The sequence below is a fragment of the Diorhabda sublineata genome, chromosome 10, assembly GCF_026230105.1.
Source record: "Diorhabda sublineata isolate icDioSubl1.1 chromosome 10, icDioSubl1.1, whole genome shotgun sequence".
In the NCBI taxonomy this organism is placed as follows: Eukaryota; Metazoa; Arthropoda; class Insecta; order Coleoptera; family Chrysomelidae; genus Diorhabda; species Diorhabda sublineata.
Window position 1 is genome coordinate 3979689 of NC_079483.1, and position 19122 is coordinate 3998810.

General features: G+C 33.8%; 1 protein-coding gene across 3 annotated transcripts in view; it reads right to left on the reverse strand.

The window, feature by feature from the left end:
- LOC130449939 (probable multidrug resistance-associated protein lethal(2)03659) overlaps positions 1 to 19122 on the reverse strand; it is a 63413-nt gene that overhangs the window by 15023 nt on the left and 29268 nt on the right. For 2 of the 3 annotated variants that reach the window (XM_056788046.1, XM_056788047.1), the window contains exons 3-8: positions 13670 to 13897; positions 11027 to 11190; positions 6969 to 7235; positions 4976 to 5132; positions 2331 to 3611; positions 1490 to 1886 (exon numbers count right to left, since the gene is read on the reverse strand). In XM_056788046.1, coding sequence (XP_056644024.1) covers positions 1490 to 1886; positions 2331 to 3611; positions 4976 to 5132; positions 6969 to 7235; positions 11027 to 11190; positions 13670 to 13897 — 2494 coding nt within the window. Of the gene's footprint in view, positions 1 to 1489; positions 1887 to 2330; positions 3612 to 4975; positions 5133 to 6968; positions 7236 to 11026; positions 11191 to 13665; positions 13898 to 19122 lie in introns of those variants that run through there. The other variant, XM_056788048.1, reaches the window with a different exon arrangement.

Here is a 19122-nt window from a genome sequence, read left to right on the forward strand (position 1 = left end):
CACTGCAGCGTAGTAAAATGAAATATCAGACAGACTTGCTAGATTAGGGGCTAATAACCCTTTGTTTGACCTGACGCCTTCTGTGGAATCAAATACAGGGCAATAGAGAAAACAGAAAATTAGTAACAATCTATAGGGGTTGAGACAGGCATAGGAATGTTATAATCAAAGAAGGTCAGTAGATGTAATAAGCCGCATGGATATAGGAAAATCAAGGGATGCGAAATAGATAGCGAAATCAATGAGTGTGAGAGAGAGCGTGACATCACAGTGACGCAGCGTGACTACACAGTGCACCGCCGTTTTTATTCCCGCCATTGTTAATACACGTAGCACCTTCTGTTCGATAATAGCCACATGGCATCGCCATTCTTCTATTTAATTTTTAATAAAAATAGTTGTTCGAAAGAGGAATCTAGCCCTCGATCTACGTGGTCGAAATTAACTACTCGCCCAGTTGCGCCTTCTCGACGTCGACGAAGGTGTTTTTTGGTAATCCCAGTTTGGCGATACTTTCGTGCAAGGACTTGTTACACACTTAGTTATGCCGATGTAGATAGTCGGTATCAGCTAAAATACTACAAGCAGATGTTATATGTTGAATTGTCTCTGATATTTGTGGTCACTTTATCAGATTGTGTGTTCGGATCCTTAATAACATTTTTCTTGTAGTTATTCGTGTTAATAACTTGATCCTGGATAGCTATCATGAAACTTTCGATCTCTAGAAAGAGATTGCCGCTAGTAAGCTATCTATTTGAAGCTTCTTTGTCAACCTGCGGCTGGTTGAGGTCGTGTGTCTACCGTGTAGTACCTTTCGCGATACTATAATCGAGTCAAATTTTGGCGATGAGAGGTTGAGGAGTGAGTAATCCTTTTCGGCATTTTATATAATCCGGTGTAGAGTTGAGGTTCCTGATTCCCTGTGAATATCAGAAGCCCCATTCACGTGATTTCATTACCAGTCGAGAGTGCAGGTTGAGAAGGTCGCTCAAGCCTCTCCCACCCTCTTTTTGGGGTAATGTTGTTTTAATAGTGGAGGACTTTGGGCGGTGGTTGTTGCAGAACAGATTCTGCTAGGTAGAGAAAGAAACCTCTATCCACATTCTATCGAGATTACTAAACTCCAAAGTAGTACATGTGGGGGCGTATTAAGTAGTTAGAGCCATCCTACAGATCAGCTGTAAGCACTGAGCATCTCCAATGCCACAGCAATAAAAAGGGACACAATAAGACATAAATATAAGCATGAGTTTCCCTATTATTGAATTTGAAATAAACAAGCTGTGTCCCATGCATTACTCGGTTTTTATTGTAAAATAGTTTATATTTCGACACAACATTATTCTATGCAGTATGAAATTAACCAATGTAATAAACATCCGATTTAACATATGTTATTGGAGAAAAAAATGAAAAAGTTAACAGAACAAACTGTATTAAGTAGTAATAGTTCATAATCAATAATATCTATCTATTATATTATTACCTGGACGGTATCTAGTATACTCATTGGTAAACTTTCATCCAAAGTACCAATATCTTTGGAAAATCTATTCAAAATTCTACCAGATGGATTGATATTGAAAAATCTCATCGGACTATAGACGATATTAACGAACATCTTATTATGCATTGTAGTTGAAGCTTTTAATGCCCATCGGTAGAATGAAAGCGATCTACTCAACACTATTACAAGTAAAATAATAACCAAAATTGCATAATATACGGCCGTAAGTTCGCTGGTAAAAAGTGGAGTCAACCACCAATTCTCATATATATTATCTTGTTTGGTGCGTGTGTCTATAGATTGGTTTGAGATTTCTTGAGAAATATTGGCTGATACTAAGTTGGTTTTATTTGAATCTAGTTGTTGGATGTTGACCCTAAAACGATAAAAGAATAATTATTTAGTTGTTAACTATTTCAATTGATTTGCGCAATTTTGCAGTCGATAGAAAATAATGGATATGCTTAAATCTGTTCTCAAAAACATATGGTTGTTCAGAAAAAAGCGTCATCACATGAAAATGTCTAATTCAAGACAATTGCACATTTAAGATTTTATATTGTTTATTGTTATGGGTAGAAATCACACACGAATAACGTTTAACCGCCATTTTACATTTATATGAACCTAATTTTAAAAATATAAGTATCAATTCAATATTAATTGAGAATGGTTTACATACCATAACTTCTAATTTAGTTAATTTTCGTGACATTATAATTCATTATCACATTGTGGTTTATATGCTTACGATATATTCTTTGCATATTAGGAATGCAATGTGCATATACTGTGTTATATAGCAGAAAAAGCTACTCACCAATAGGTAACGAAATATTCCGTAGAACTATCAAGAACTTGACTGAAAACAAAAACTGCAGCTAGAAGTACAGCACTGAAAAAATTTCCTCCAGCTTTTATATAACTTTTATAAACGCGCCCATCAATTTTACCAGTACTTTGGTCTTCTTTTTGAAGTACTTGTATATCATCGTTTACTATTTCTTTCGTAGAAAACGTTCTCGATAATTTTCTATTTTCTTCTTCTTCCTCTTCTATATCGGTTAGTAGTTTACTATAATTGGTACTAGCACTTTTTAAGTCTTTATACGAACCCGATATTTCGATTTTACCATCTTTCATCAGATAAATATTTTTCAATTTCTTCAAATATTGTAATTGATGTGTGACTAGGATGACGCATTTACTTTTTAGATGTCCTTGTATACAACCGTCGAATAGCTGTTTACCGACGTGGGCGTCGACGGCAGAAAGAGGATCGTCAAGTAGATAAATATCTGCATCTTTATAAACGGCTCTAGCTAAATTAATTCGAGCTTTTTGTCCGCCACTCAACGAAACTCCTCTGTCTCCTGCTAACGTCCTGTCGCCGTGCGGCAATAGAGCAAAATCTCTTTGTAAAGCACATACTCGGACCACTTCATCGTATTTTTTCTGTTCGAATGTTTCACCGAACAGAATATTTTGCCTGATACTTCCACCGAACAACCAAGGTTCTTGGGAAGCGTACGAAATAATTCCTTGTACGTCTACAGTGCCAGCTTCTAACTCCAATTCTTTCAAAATTACGTGTAGTAAAGTTGTTTTACCACTACCAACCGGCCCTACAATGGCCACAACGTTACCAGGTCTAGCTTCCATAGTTAAATCTTCTAAGTTATTTTCCGTCATTGATTTCAACCATTTAGCTGATGCATTCTTTATGAATACACCAATATCTTTATGAATTGGTTTTAGTTCTAAAGATGGTTTTATACCGTTTTCTGATACCAATGTATTTTTTTCAAAAAATGATACATATTCAGATTTAACTTCGTCGTACATCAAAAACTTTTCGACTCTTTTGGAAGACACGTACATTTCGGCTGCCAAAGAAATGGCAGTCGGCAAAAAATTGGTAACTGTATAAAGAAGTCTGTAGTATGATGTTACAGTATAAGCGTATGTGGCAGTAAGAGTATTTCCTGTTATAACGTATACCAAAATGCTAATAGCTATAGCACATCTGTTCAGCATGAGGATACAGGACATTAAAATTGATCTTATCACTGAAGTGTATCGGATATACTTCATTTCTTTCCTAAAAAATAAAGGAATCAATTCTCAGTTGCTAAACGAATACAATTAAATGAATCAAATTATGTAACAGTGCAACTAAGTGCCAAATTGCTCAACAGATAGAGTGTATTGTACGAAGTAGATTTATGAAATGATATGAGGTGCATAGATAAATGCATTATCAAAGATCCAAATTTACATATAATAGTTTTTATCTTGCATAAAATAAACCATAGAAATAAAAATACTAGATAGATATAGAAGAAAGTGAACTTTTATTGCTCATTTCGTTGAAAAAATCGCTTTTTACCATTTCTTTGATTATTACTGCATATTTTCTTCATATACTTGAAATTGAGTTTCTGATTGCAACTTGATCTATCCGATTCTGTATTTCGGTTAATCTGAATGACAGCTCATCTAGATTTCTACGAGGACTACTACTCAAGTTTTGAGATTTTTTCTTTATGATTTTCTTTAGTATGATCAACCAATTATCGAAGCATTTTTTCTATTCCAAAACTTCTGATATAAAAGCATCAACCGTTTCTTCGGATGTGTAAAAACGTTAACCTCGCAATTTATTTTTGATCTGCAAGAATAAGAAGAAACCATTAGGTGCTAAACAAGGACTGTACGGCGGTTGACCCTTTGATTCGATGTTTTGACATTTCAAAAACGTTTTTGTTTGAACTGATGTGTGAGAGCTCGCATTGTCATCGCAGAGAATGATTCGTCTTCTGCGACTGGTTTCTCTTATTTTTTCGAACATTTGCTTCGAATTGTTTCTTTCGCGAACAACTTTCGTTGTCGTCGAAAACATCGAAACTCATAGAAAATCATCGCATGCTCACGAATGGATGTTTCAAGTATCTGTAAACAACTTAAATAGCACTCGTATAACACGTTCTTAGTACGTGCACCATTAAAAATGTTAAACTTCATGATGGGAATGTCCGATTTGACATATTTAAATCAGTGTTGTCATATCTCAAAACTCTAGTAGCAGCCCTCGTATCCGTATTTATTAAAGTTTAGTTTATTTTGAAAATTTTGAGGTTAACACTAATGGGAAGGGAGTCATCAATATTTAGTGTCCAGTAATGGACGCCAATTATCGTTTTCAGAGACCGATTTTAGTGATTGTAGTGATATTAGAAATTTTCCTCAGTATTAATATAAAATTAATTTTGTCTGTATCTTCGTAAGTACATTATGTAACAACTATTTAACCTTTTAGAGTTGCAAGAGCTAGAGCTCTAGTCGGGTTTTAGTTTTCATTATAACTAGGACTAATCAAAAAAAGGATAAGTAAAAAGTCTATCTAAATATTTCTTAGGAGTGCTGGACATATAATTGATTATAAATTACCAAAAAAATACTTACATTCTAGCATATTCGACAAGTTTAGTGAAAGGATATTCCCATGTGTACATTTTGATTACTTGGATACCAGATATGATTTCATTCATCAGTCTTACCCTCTCATCAGTTCTATTGGCAGTTTGAAGTCTAAATTGGGAAGTTTTCTTTCCCAACCATGCTTAAAAATATAGATATTTAACTATATTACGAATTAAATTATATTATTTCGCTATTAAACATTAGTTACAATCCCTCAGAAAGTTCTAGTTAAGCTAGTAGAAAAAAATAGTTTTGCTCAAATAAATAATATATTTATATTATATTTGTGATTAACATATCTAATTTTTTTCTTGTATAATTTAGTATATTATTAGTATAATGTATTTATACAAATGTAACTATGAGTAATGGGATGATTAAATTATTCCCGGCTTAAGCATATGAGAAACATAAGTCTGGACACTGGGCTGCACAGAATCTTCTCAACCTGGATTAAGGTGTCTGTGAGCACAGAGCGCAGAAGCTGCGGTTTCCAAGAGTTGCCCCACTAATCTAGTGCCATACCAAGTTGATTGAGAGGTAGAGTACTGATTTAACTGCTTCATAACACTGCATGAAAACTAATGCACAAAGAATTATTGATAACTCACTAAAAGCTTATTTTTCGCTAAGTTATCGAGTGGCAAAAACAAGCAAAGCTCATAGCATTGTGGAAACCTTCATAAAACCATGTTTTCTTGTCTACTAGACAACGAGGCAGTAAAACTAATATCTTCAGAGCCACTCGATTATATATACGTTTAGAAATCCTGGCTTTACTTTTTGAGTATAACACCAAACTAGCAGAGATTCTTGATGACGGAAACTGGTATCGTGTACTTGTCTATTTGGCATATATTTTCTCCACACAGAACAGAATGGATATTTCAGTGCTGGCAAGAACTATAATAAAGATCACTGTAAAGACAAAGTTCGAGTGTTCAAGCGTTCAATAAGAAGAAAATCAACTTTTGGGCAAAAAGTGTGGATGAGGGGAAGGTCGATTGTTTAGGATATCCTCTAACTTCCTGCAAAGCTTGATGTCGTCGTTGGAGCATAATTTCCTAACAGCCTAAAATGAGAAGATGCAGAAATACGAATGGGTGTTTAACCCACTCACCGCATCCAAAAAACCGAACATTATATCGTCGAATAAGACTTTAAAATCTATTTTCGATAGTGATGGTTTCTCATACTTTTGGATACGTTTGGAAATAAAAAAATTCTACCCTCCCACTGAAAAAGCAAAAGAAGTTGTCTAGTATTGAGCCCAACTTTCAAAAATTGTGTCTTAAGAAACAACCTCAACCTTCACATTAAGATACCGTTATTATTCTTACAGACTCATGTCTCGTTAAGAAGAAATTAATTAAAAGGTTTCTGTTTATATTGATATTTTTGTCCTGGAAATTAAAATGTTATCCAACGAATGTTGCTTCTCTTTGTAACATGTTTCACTCCACTCAATTAAAAATATATTTCAAACGTTGAGTATGTTTAAAAAGCCTTTCATGCCTTCGTTGTCTAATAATTTGAGCAAGTCAACACGCAGTAGATTTGGCCCAACCCTTTTGTTATCTTTTGAGCTATTTATTGCTCTTGTAATCCCTTCTGTTGTAATTTATAGCCCAGACAAATTAACTTCCAGGTTATTCTCTAATTGAAGTCTTTCATCTCGAAATAGGATGCGAATATATTGTTTCCAGATAGGTTTTCTCTGTTCGTTGTCCTGTACCATTTGACCTTGTTTATTCTGTATGTTAGAGAAGGTCTGTTTTCTATATATTCCAATTGTTCCAACATTTTTGGTACATCGTATATCATCCTATTTTTCTTATTGAACTTCTTCTTCTTTTGTTGTATTTTCATGACTTGTACTTACCAATATTAAAAGCCGTTAACTCTCTCATACAGAGTAGCAAATTTGGTAATCTAATACAAAATATTAATAAAATATTGTTAAAGTTCTACTTACATTGAAATGGTATGAATGAAACTAATAATAAAGTTCCAGCCAAAGCGGGAACGCCAACGTTAGTATACAGTAAATACATGACGATGAGTATTTCAATCGGTCCGATGTAGATGTTATGGAAAAAATAAATTCCCATGTCAAATCGGGCTACGTCGTTGGATAGTAAATTTACCATTTGTCCAATTGTGGTTTCTACTAAAGCCGTTTTGCTTAATTTTAACGCTTTTCTGTAAATCAAAGAACAGCATGCAACTCTCATTTTCATACCTGAAAACAGAATGAAATTATAGAAAAATATGAAAGTATCTTAATCAATTGTACCCAAAACTATTGGGCGCGTTCATTTTTTTTGCTGGGACGCACTACTAAATTATAATACTGGTCAATAAAAGCTTTATTGCACTTGATATAAGATTGATATTGGATATATTAATTGTCATAATTTATAAATGGAACTATAAATTATTTCATAAGATGCGTGTTTTTGAAATCTTGATTCTCATATTACATTACAAACATCGAAAAACATGAAATAAAATAACTAAATAGAGAAGAAAAAGTTGGAAATATATCTTATATTTCATTACAAATCCTTTTATCAGCTTTTCTCCTATAATTTTTTAGGAGACAATATATCTTTAAATACCTGCCATCATGTGATGATCCTACATTTTCTCCATCACTTTCAAATACTGATAGAAGCACTCTATAATTATAATTGAAATAATCTCCATCATTATCGAAAGCATTTACAAATTGCATTATCATCCCTAACTTGATATGTAATGATGGAAGTATGATTTTGTCTCTGCTCATTCTTATTACTGAGGAAACTACCACTGTATTAGAAAGTACACAATCTATACGGCATATGCTTCAAGTTTGAAGATGCTACGTTGTTTAGTATTTGTTTGATAGCCATCATTAGTGAATGTTTTCAGAGAATTTGTAAATATGAAAGAAATTGGTCATCGTTATGTGATACAATACCTTCATTTGAAACGCCTCCGTTCAACCAAGAGCAGAGTTTATATGAGACCGTACGACCTGCGAAGTCCAGCATCGCGGTGGCCGACCAAATGAGGTGACGACTCCAGAAATCTAGAAGAAAATCCACGAAGCGGTACTGGATGATTGTCGAAACAAAAGAACAAAAGAACGAAAACAAAACAATGGACTGAAAAGGAAGAACCGACTCCAAAGAAGGCAAAGACTGTTGGCAACTTCATGGCGTCGGTTTTTTCTGATACGTGTAGGCTAATTTTCATTACCTATCAACGGCGAGAATTTTTCGGACTTATTGCAAAGTTTGAGCAAAAAAAACAAGCAAAAACGGCCGCATTTGACTAAGAAGAAAGGGTTGTTTTATCAAGACATCGCACCAGCTCACCCAATCGTTATTGCAAAGGCCAAAATTAATAAATTAAATATTGGATTGTTATCTCGTGCATTTCATTCGCCAGATTTAGCTCTTTCGTCTTATTTTCTGTTCTGTTGAAAAAATGTTGAAAAAATGGATCGGTGGTCAAAGATATTTCAGCAATGAAAAGGGGATGCTTGACGATTCTTATTATTAAAAAAGTATCAAAACTATTGAACATAGCTGGGAAAAGTGTATGGAGATAAAAGTAGGTTACATTGAAAAAAATAAATCTTTTTAAAAATTTTTGTCTTTTCATTGTTGTGCCAGGTACTTCTTGGACCATCCTCGTTATATATTACAATCTCAGATAAACTGTTTGCCTATAGATTGCTAGATCGACCTATTGATCATTTCCTATACGACCATTCAAATAAAGAAATGTTTTTATCAATTTGCGGTTTTATAATATAATTGACCTGACCCTAAATTCCGATAAAACTATCAGGTGTTTACAGCATTTTCTCTTCGCTATCAAACTATCAAAACTATTACAACAATCGCATCATTAGACCTAAAAATTCCTCGAAAGAAACTTGGTCTGTTAATAATGATTTCAGGAACAGAACTCTATTGACCTCGAACAATGTCTTCTAGTCGTGATGTTCGTTCTTTCCTCGTTCTTTCTAAAAGGATCACTGACAGTCTCTTATCAGCTAATTTATATCTAATTAATCCAGAAGTGATGATTAACGTTTTAGGTTTTCCTCTAGCTGTCTAAAAGCAGATATAACTGTTCCCTTTTACAAGGGTGGCGAAAAAAATAACACTAGTAAGTATCGTCCTATTGCATTATCATTAATCTTATCAAAAATAACTGAAAGATTAATGAAAAACAGTTTATTGTCTTTTACTTTTAAACATAAAATCTTGAAAGCTCAACAATTTTGGTTCCCCACTAAATAAATTCACTAATAACGCTATGCTTTATCTTCTTAATGAAATATATACCCCACTCAATAATAAATTTTATTCGGCTTCGGTTTTTTGTGATATCGCTAAGGCATTCGATTCTGTTAATCATGAAATTTTTATTAACAAATTGGAATATTATGGCATCCGAGGTGCTCCTTTAAAATGATTTTTTCTTACCTTAAATGTAAAAAACAACTGGTATGAACTAATGTTAAAGTTTCGAGAAATTCACCAGTTGGCAATAGTGCACATCAGGGTTCAGTTTTAGGTTCAATTCTTTTTTTGGTATTCATGAATCATGTCGCAGACTCAGGAATTAATAGTAAATTCCCTTCATTTGCGGATGACACCAGTGTAACCTGGAATGGTCCAGAAATACAAATTTTACATTCTACCATGGACAAAAATCTCATTACTATTGAGTCCTGGTCTGAAGCGAGGTTCTGCTTAAACACTAAGAAAACTTTAGTTTTACAACCAATAAAACTCAGCCATGACTTAATAGTTTCTTGGTATACATATTGACGGTGTCCTAAATGGTCTGTATATGCAAAGACTTTGACGAAAAATTTATCTTCTGCTTGTTTTGCCATTATATCTGTGTTTAAACAGCTCGAGTCTCGTACTGCTTCAACATCTTACTACTCATAGATGTTGAAATTTTGTTCAAAAATACAGTTTAAACTCTCCCCAGTTTTTTATTTTAGAATCCGTGTGTTTTGTTCGCAATCACACTCATAATTCAACTGAGGGACTCATTACCCATTTCTGATCTGGTAAAAAATTCCATCACCATCAGTGCCGAAGAATTATTCAATCAGCTACCTTCAGAATTAAAAGTGGCAAATACTGTTTTCATTGTTGGGTAAATGATAACTTCATAAAAATTATTTTTCAAATGAATAAACAATAAAATTTGATGAAGAAAAGTTGATTGAATTGTTCTCTACTTTTGATAGTGGCCATATAAACACGACGAAAGACATTTGGCGATAATAAAGTTGTATGAAAAACGGATCCGAAAAACCTTTCAGAAAAGCGAAGACAATATGGAATTTCAATCGCATAAGACTGTTTGGAAGGTAAAGAAAGTGATTCTACATTTTTCAATAACAATATTACTAGGGAAACAAGTTGATGTTTGACTACGATATCGATACGGAGCGTCATCATTAACAGTGGCTACCACCAAACCAAACAAAGCTCGGATGAGCAAGTCAAAAGTGAAAACAAAGCTCGGTTGAGCAAGTCTAAAGTGGAAACAATGTTCAACTGCTATTTTATAGAAACGAGTTGGTCCATAAGGAGTTCGTTCTTCCTGGGCAGACTGTGAATCAATGATTCTACCTCGAAATGCTTGTCAGCCCTGGTAAATAAAAGCTGCTAAAAATTTGTTTATTATTATAACGAACTCATCTACTAATATATAACATTCATTTAGTTCTATTCTATGTTATCGAAGCTAAAGTTTGGAGGACTCGCCGGATATTTCTTGGAAGGTGCTCTTACTGTTATGTTTCTGTGACCAGTTTCTAATTTTAAGTGTAAGTGTAAGTGAATATTATGAATTTCGTAAGTAAGTGTGAATAAATTCACTCGTTTTGTGATTGAAAGCCTTTTAAATATATAATAAAAACATTACATTATATTTTATTATTCGTTTTTAATATCAGAGTAAAATTACCTAAGCAAATGTAATTACAAATAAGTGAAAAAAACTTACCTAATTGCATCAGCCTCAAATTAAAATTGTGTTGCATATTTGTTGAAACAAAAGAAGTAATTACGATCATAGCGGCATACATGTATACCTCGTTTTTGTCTTCATTGGCTCGATTTGCTTCGTAAACTTTAATGAGTTGTGTGATAAGAAACGGTTGAGATATCCTTAAATCGAAATATTTTATTTTAGATACATAACATTGACGAATATAAGTGGCTACCCAAATTTATAGAATTTTTTTTTACCCTGAAGCTTGAAGTCCTTAACAATTAAAAATAAAAAGTGAGGCGTATATTCAGAACTGAAACCACGTGTTTGTTTCTATGATTTCGATTTGATTTCTTCAAATCAAAGTTCAATTTCTACACATTTTTTGAAAATTTCGATTTTATTCATCAATGTAATCTCCATCAAGAGTTATAAAATCATTCCATAACTTCTCGATGCCGTACTTGAAGGAGGTTTTATCTTTTTCATTAAAATAGGCTTCAGTTCCAACAATTGCTTCTTCATTTAAGCTGAATTTCTTACCGGTGAGCATTTTTTGAGATCAGCAAATAGCAACTGGTGCCAGATCTGGACTATAAGGTAAATGAGGAAACAATTCGAAGTGTAATTTGTTCGATTAAACCATCGTTGCCATCGTCACAGTTAACAGTGGTTTTTTCTTCGACATATGAGGCTGTTTTTTCTTGATATTTGCATTTAAACGATCCAACAACGCTATGTAGTATTCGTGGTTTCCCGCCTGCAGTCCACTCCGATGATGATCGTTTTTATTCCGCAATGAAGTGATGGATCCATTGTCATATATTGACGCAAAAAATCTGATTTATTACGTGCAAACATGACCAAAAACTGTTCTGAATCATGAACACGTTATTAGTTTTGATCGACTTTTAGTAAACGCGGCACCCGCTTTGAAAAAAGCTTTGTCAAATGCTCATGCATAATTGTAAACACATTGCCTTCTGATATCTTTAAGGTCTTAGCTATCTGACGCAATTTCAATTTACGATGAGACATAACCAATTTGTGGACTACTTTGATGTTGTCTGGAGTAACCATGTTCACCATCATCGGTGAACCATGTTTAAATTTGGTAAACCAATAACAAATGATTCTTTTTGATAGAACAAAGTCCGGATAAGACTTTTGAAGCCATTACTAAGGTTGTACAGTATTTTTTTCATCAATAAGCAATAATAAATTAACATACGAAATTGTTTTCGAATGCATTGTTTGGAAAATAACAAAAGTAGCTTCACTTAAATAGCTGTCACTTTTTTCTGACTAATCGAAATGTCATGAAATTTTACACATAGTCTTTTGAAAGTTGGTACTTTATAAACATCATATGGATTTTACAATGGCAGCACCATCTCTGTGTCAGTCACACGACTTGTTGAGTGATGTTATATGTTGGCCTTCTAAACACGAAAATCGCCATAAATATCTTAGATTCGCTGTTGTATATTCTTTGTGATTTCGATGGAGGCATATTCCCCAGGATCAACTTTTAAATCCAAGCAGAAATTTCTTAAACTGCGTCAATTAGGCCTGGGAAATCATCATTAGAATGCGCTTTTGGTCTAAAGCAAACACGACTCTCAAATGCGCAAATAGTTTGGGCATAATTCTTCAATCATGAATGACCTTGTGCTTTTCGATAGTTCATACTTAAATTTAAGATAGACAAATGATAAAAAATATTTATAATTGGATAAGGGTTTTTTGTTTTTCAAAATATTCTCCGTCAATATCAATAAACTTTTGCATGCGTTGGAATCAATTGTTGAAGCAAAAACGTTGACCGTAATTTATTTTTGAAATGCAGGAATGAGTAGAAACTATTGGGTGCCAAACAAAGTCTGTATGGCGGATCAAATAGATGTTTGAGACTCTTCAAAAACGTTTTTCCTTGATATGTTGTGTGAGAGCTCGGATTGTTGTGTTGGAGAATGATTCGTCTTCGGCGATTGGTTTCCTTGATTTTTACAAACACTTCTATCAAACAAATGCTGGTGTACCATTCAGATTTGACCATTCTACGTTGCTACAATGGAACGGTGGTGACATGCCCAGTTATTTCGAAAAAAAAGGTGACCATATATTCATGCCTAAACAACTTTTGTTGAATTTGGCTCGTCTCGAAAGATCTATGATCTGTTTCTATCAATTGTCAAATTATGCGGTATTGAACGTGAACAAGTCTATGTTCCATGACGATCTTGCATTATCAGTTTACGTAAAGCATGTTCTGTCTGGTACAACAATCGATTTTGGACGATCCATACGAAATTCATCCTGTAGTGAACCGCGACCACGATTGAATTCAGAAAACCAATAAAATACGGTGGCTCGAGATTATGTGTTTCATCACCAAAAGTTGAAGCGAGTTGGTTTGATCCACGTCGAAAGTCATAGTATTTAATTAAATTTTTTGACCAAAATAATTTTACAAAGTATATATAAACAATTCAAACAGCACTCGTATGACGACACGTTCTAAGTACGTTCGCCATTAAAAATGTCAAACTTTATGTTGGCAATGTCAGATTTGACATATTGACATCAGTGTTGACATATCTCAAAACTTAAGTAGCAACCTTCTTATATTGAATAAAATATTTACGTACCTACCTTACTACCTCTGAAATGATAATAATTATATTTATAACAATGAATTCTCCTACGAAGGTTGCAGCTGATGCTTTTATGAGAGAAGGATGCTTCTGAGTTAGTTGTTGTTTCCATTTATGTTCTAATTTATTGCCTAGTTTTCCAGATTCGTGACTGTTTCTTTGTTTATAGATATCGTCTTCAGTAAGGTCAGTTTTATATCCTTTAACAAACAACGGTAGTAGCCAACTAAAAATGAATTCTTTGAATAGAAATTATTCTTATTAACATTACTTCTTTATATTCTTTCAAATAGTGTCGTTGTCTATTTATTGTTTTCAACTGTGGTATAAAACTATATAAATATGCTTTCTAAAGAGTAATAATATATACGAGTATTATTCACTATATTGTTAACATGAAGTCCGCGATGTTACAAAACGAATTTAGGAATCGTAGGCGCAAAAATTTTTCTATTCGTCTATTGTCTTATTAAAGACGAGCCGTTTGAAATAACACTTACAAGGGTTATCTAAATAGAAACAAAACATTCTTTCCATAATAATTTTTCAGTGTTCTTTTCAATCTTTTCCGCGATGTTTTTTCAACCATTCTAAATAATAGTTGCTGCTTTTCTTTCTTCAAAACAAAACTTAACGTATGTGATCTTGTTTGATGAAATTGTCTCTCCTGCAAGTAGAAATTTATGATAAGGAACCAGGATGGCCTTATATCAAGATGTTGTAACGTACGTTATCCTGATGGTAAAGCACTTTCTTCTTCTTCAAAGAGGTAGCTTTTTGCAATTTCTTCCTTAACATTATCAAGCAATGATGCGTAATACAATTCCATGACTATCCCAAAGAATGGTAACTCATTTTTCCGACCTATGAAACTGTTTTTTTTATTAGCTAGTTTCCTTTTGCATTTCGCTGTCCTGGTTATTTTTTGCATTTTGCTTAAACTGCGTCAATTAAGCTTGGAAAATTCAAACGCGCTTTTGGTCCAAAGTGAGCAAATACGGCATCGAATTTAACTTACGCAAGTATAACTATTTAGTCCTGACGAAATAATACATTCTTCTTGGCCAAATGCGGCGTTTTGCTTGATTTCATGTAATAAGTTCACATAATACTCGCCGCTGATAATTTTTCATTTTTCAAGATAGCCAATGAACATTATTTCACGCGTATCCCAAAAAACCGATGCCATGAATTTGCCTGCAGATGGGACAGTCTTTGTCTTCTTTGGAGTCGGTTCTCCCTTTTCAGTCCATAGTTTTGATTTGTCTTTTGTTTCGGGTGTGAAGTGATGAACCTACATTTCATCCATGGTTATAAACGGCTCTATTTGTGTAAAATATTGACAATCACTTGATGGAAACATCTTCTCGAGGATGTTTGCGCATAGCTTTCTCATGTCCAAATTTTCAATAAATATGCGCTGTACCGCACTTTTTAAAATGCCCACTATGTCTGCTAGCTCGTGGACTTTTAGTCTACGTTCATCCAGTTCCGCTTTGTGGAGTTTTCTGGAGTCGTAACCTTATTTGGTCGGCCACTACGATGCTGCTCTTCGCAAGTCGTACGGCCTCGTTTAAACTCTGCCACTCAATATTTTACTATTGATAACGACAGAGAAGTCTCACCCAGAGTAGAATCTTTTATATTGACCAGGCTAAGGCCTTTCAAATAAAAGTATTGTATTACATAACCATGGCCAATACTAAACAAATACTAAACAACGTGGCGTCTTCAAACTTGCACCACATACTGTATAGATTATGTACTTTCTAATATAGAGGTATTTTCAAGCAACTACCGCCATTTTTAAGTCAGGCCAAGTACATCCTCCTAATATCTAGCTCCTCTTTCATATGCGTAGTTTACTACCTTCAAAAAAATGTTTAATAACAGTTCAACACTCAATTTCTTAAATTTTTAGAAACATCCTCACGACGACTCACTTGTACAATTGTCAAACAATCCATTTTCATATTGATAATGACTAATAGTTTTAGGTAACTCTCGTACGTGATCTGTTCTGTTGAAGTGGCAACTTGTGACTTTCCTTGAAGAGAAATAAGTAGAAACAGACAGTTTTAATACTTTTAAAGAAAATATTTCAAGAGAAAATAGATTCGATACCCAGCTGGACCGATGCACTGAAAACATTTCCAAAAGTCTAAAGTCTTCAAAACTGCCGCCAACTTCCTAATTATGCAAAAAGGATATCGGGTCTGTAAATGGGTGCGATGAAATATACCTAAAACGTCGACTTTTTTTATTTTTGGTTACTTGAATGTAGGTACCGGTACACATCAGATCTTTGTTCGTGTAGTTAGACACTAAATCTATTTGTGTTTTGGATATAATCTAGTTCTGGGTAGACGAAATCCGGAAATGAATGCTTGGGGTTGAAAATGCAGTCGCATATGTGACATAACAGCTGTCAGAAACTCACACACGAGTCACTTGGTAGTTTAAGAAGACTAAATTCAAAGTTGGTGACAGCTTGGTCAATACAAAGAATTGTAAGGCGAGGTCGAAATCATATACCTAGTTTACTCATAGGCTACCTGCAATTTGCAAATTTCAATTACCTATTTTGAGTATTTTTGGACAGTCTGTAGATAAAAAAAAATCCTGGAGTCCCAATTGTGTTTAGATATCGTGTATTGAATATTAAAGATTATGGAAAAATGGTAAAACAAGTGCACTCAAACTTGGTACACCAGTTATTTGGCGAGAACAACGAAATCATCTCGAAGACTGCTATTTTTGTGACGTGGACATAAACTAAAACTAAGAATCAATGGCTTTATACAAGTTGTGTTCACTGTCCATTGCAGCGCTCACCTGATCCTAATTGTCTGAAAATATACCTGAACCCTTAGAACAAGGCATTGAAGGACCAAGCTCATCACAAAATGATCATAATTTTCAACAAATAGTCAGAATCATTTTTTCAAAATGATCTTGTAAGATATTTAAATCTCTCTAAATAAACTCCATAATTGTTAGCATCGAATTTGTGCCATTGATTATAGGAAAGACTATTAAACTTAATTATGATCAATGTTACACTCATGAGGTGTCTAGTGAAAATAAAATAAAAAGAGTTATCGACTATGACCTCTCTTGTTATCATGAAGAAGCTGATACCAAAATTGTATACCACATTTGTCAATTTAATACTAACTACCGTGTGCAGATACATTGTACAGATTCTGATATACCTATAATAATGTTGGCAAATTTAAAGTAAGAAAAAAATGTACTTAAACATAAAAGCCATATTTTTACAGGGAATGATTATAATCCTGTTTTGTTTCGTAAAGGAGAAAAGAAGCCTCTCAGTATTTTAAAGAAAAATAATCATTTTAATTAACGCTTACGAATTCAAAATACATCGCTAATAACAACGAATGAGGTAGTTCAAACTATCGAAGAGTATGTATGCATATTAAAAACAAAAAAATGATATCAATAAAGGACGGTATGAGTTATTTGAAAAAGGATATAAATCAAAAAAAGCCGTGAGCAGCAGAGCTCCATCACGAAAGTCGAATTTTTCGATAAATCTTTCCATAAAATGAATTTCTTGGAAATGATATCAATTCTCAATCTTATTTCTTTATATGGAAAATTTGCTATTCCTCAATAACTTTTCATTTCACAAGTTAACTCTCTCTCTCTCTCTCTCGAATGAAAATTCATAATTTCAATAGCCCCGGTGGTCTCGAACCCTCTTGTTCAATTCCAATTGACAACAAAGAAAAAATTGTCATAATGACAAGAAATTTCGAAAATGGGAAGTAGAAAAAATCACCCTAGCAACGATCATACTCGTATTATTCATTAAATAGGAGGCGGTCCAGTTACAATTACAACGATCAAAATGATTTCGGACGTTTTGTGCTAGAACTGAAGAAGAAAACTTTGAACTTGAGAAAGACAATTCTTCAACATCACCCCTACTTGCATGCGAAGTTCGAACCCTCTAGTTTTTCTGGCCAAAAAATAAGAAAATATAACAAAAATGACCATAAAATGGAGAGGGGTGGAGATGGAAAGTTTCGACCTTAGACAGGAAATCATCTCGCAACTAATTGAACCTACATGTGAAATTTCATTTTTCAGTCGCTTTTCGTTTGACCTGCAGAGGTGAGCAAAGGTCAAAAACCACTTTTTTGCGCTGCGACTCCTCGAAATATTCATTTGTTTTCAACCAAACTCTAATAACATCAATCCGCCGCCAAAAAAGCCATGTATGCTAATTTTGAACCAAATCGGACCCATAGTAATTGCTCAAGAGACGAAAATAAGAATTGTAGCTTAAACAGACATTCGAAAAACCATCATAATCGTGTTCAGGAGGTCTCATAACATGGGAAAAATGATGTGCCCCCCCTTTTTCTTCTAGTCATGCCGTAATAGTCTAATTTTTCCTTGAAAAATTCGACTAAAAATGAAAATCGTAGGATATGATCCTTTGAGTTTGCCACCAATCGAACAAGAATTATTGCAACAAATTAATAGAACTGCATTGATCAGCAATATATGATGTAATGCACACATGCGATTCCTCACGGAAAAATTGCCAGAAAATTTTGGTTGGACAATAATTGACGGCAAATATCAATATTATTGGTTTGATGGTCCCCAGAGTCCATCTATTGAAGACTTATCTTTTGACATACAAGGTATCCTATTAATACTACTGTTGTTTATTGATTCATTATTTATTATAACATAATTTACTTAATTGCTTCATGTTATTACAGAGTCGGATAACACAAATGAAGACAATGAAATGGATGAGGATAGAAGCGATGTCAGGAGTGAAGATTCATCAGATGAATCTGATGAGGATTAAGTTTTTCAGTGAATAAACAAATTTGTATGCTCATCTCACTAAAAAATAAAATTATTTAAATTTTTAAAAGATATCTTCACTGTTGTTTGTTTGTTGACAAATAGAACTATTCTTGTCGGACTACGGACCCATACCTGTTTATTTGTAGGACATTATTTCCTTTGAGCAGAGAGCACACTACTCCATTATGTCGTATTTTTGTCCTACAGTTAGTAATGACAAAAATGGTTTTGTGGTATTAATAATTTCTGACCTTAGGACCGGGGTAGCGTACCATGCAATTTGTAGGACAATGTCACCGTTAAATTATATGAATATTGATTAAGTTAGAAAAAAAAATTCAGCTGGTTAGTAATCGTTTTGACGACCTCACTATCAATACATGTTGGAAGGAAGAGGACTGACTCTTTAATCAAACCTAAAGTTTTTTAGGACAAAAATTTTCTCAGAAAATTGAGGTAATTATCTTTAGATTTAAAGCATAAAAATCTGGCAAGGAATAATTTTTTTCAGAAGCATCAAATCAACTCTGTTACCTACCACATTCGAGAATTATCGCACAGAGAAAAGTTGGGCGTCTCTTCGAAACGAAACTA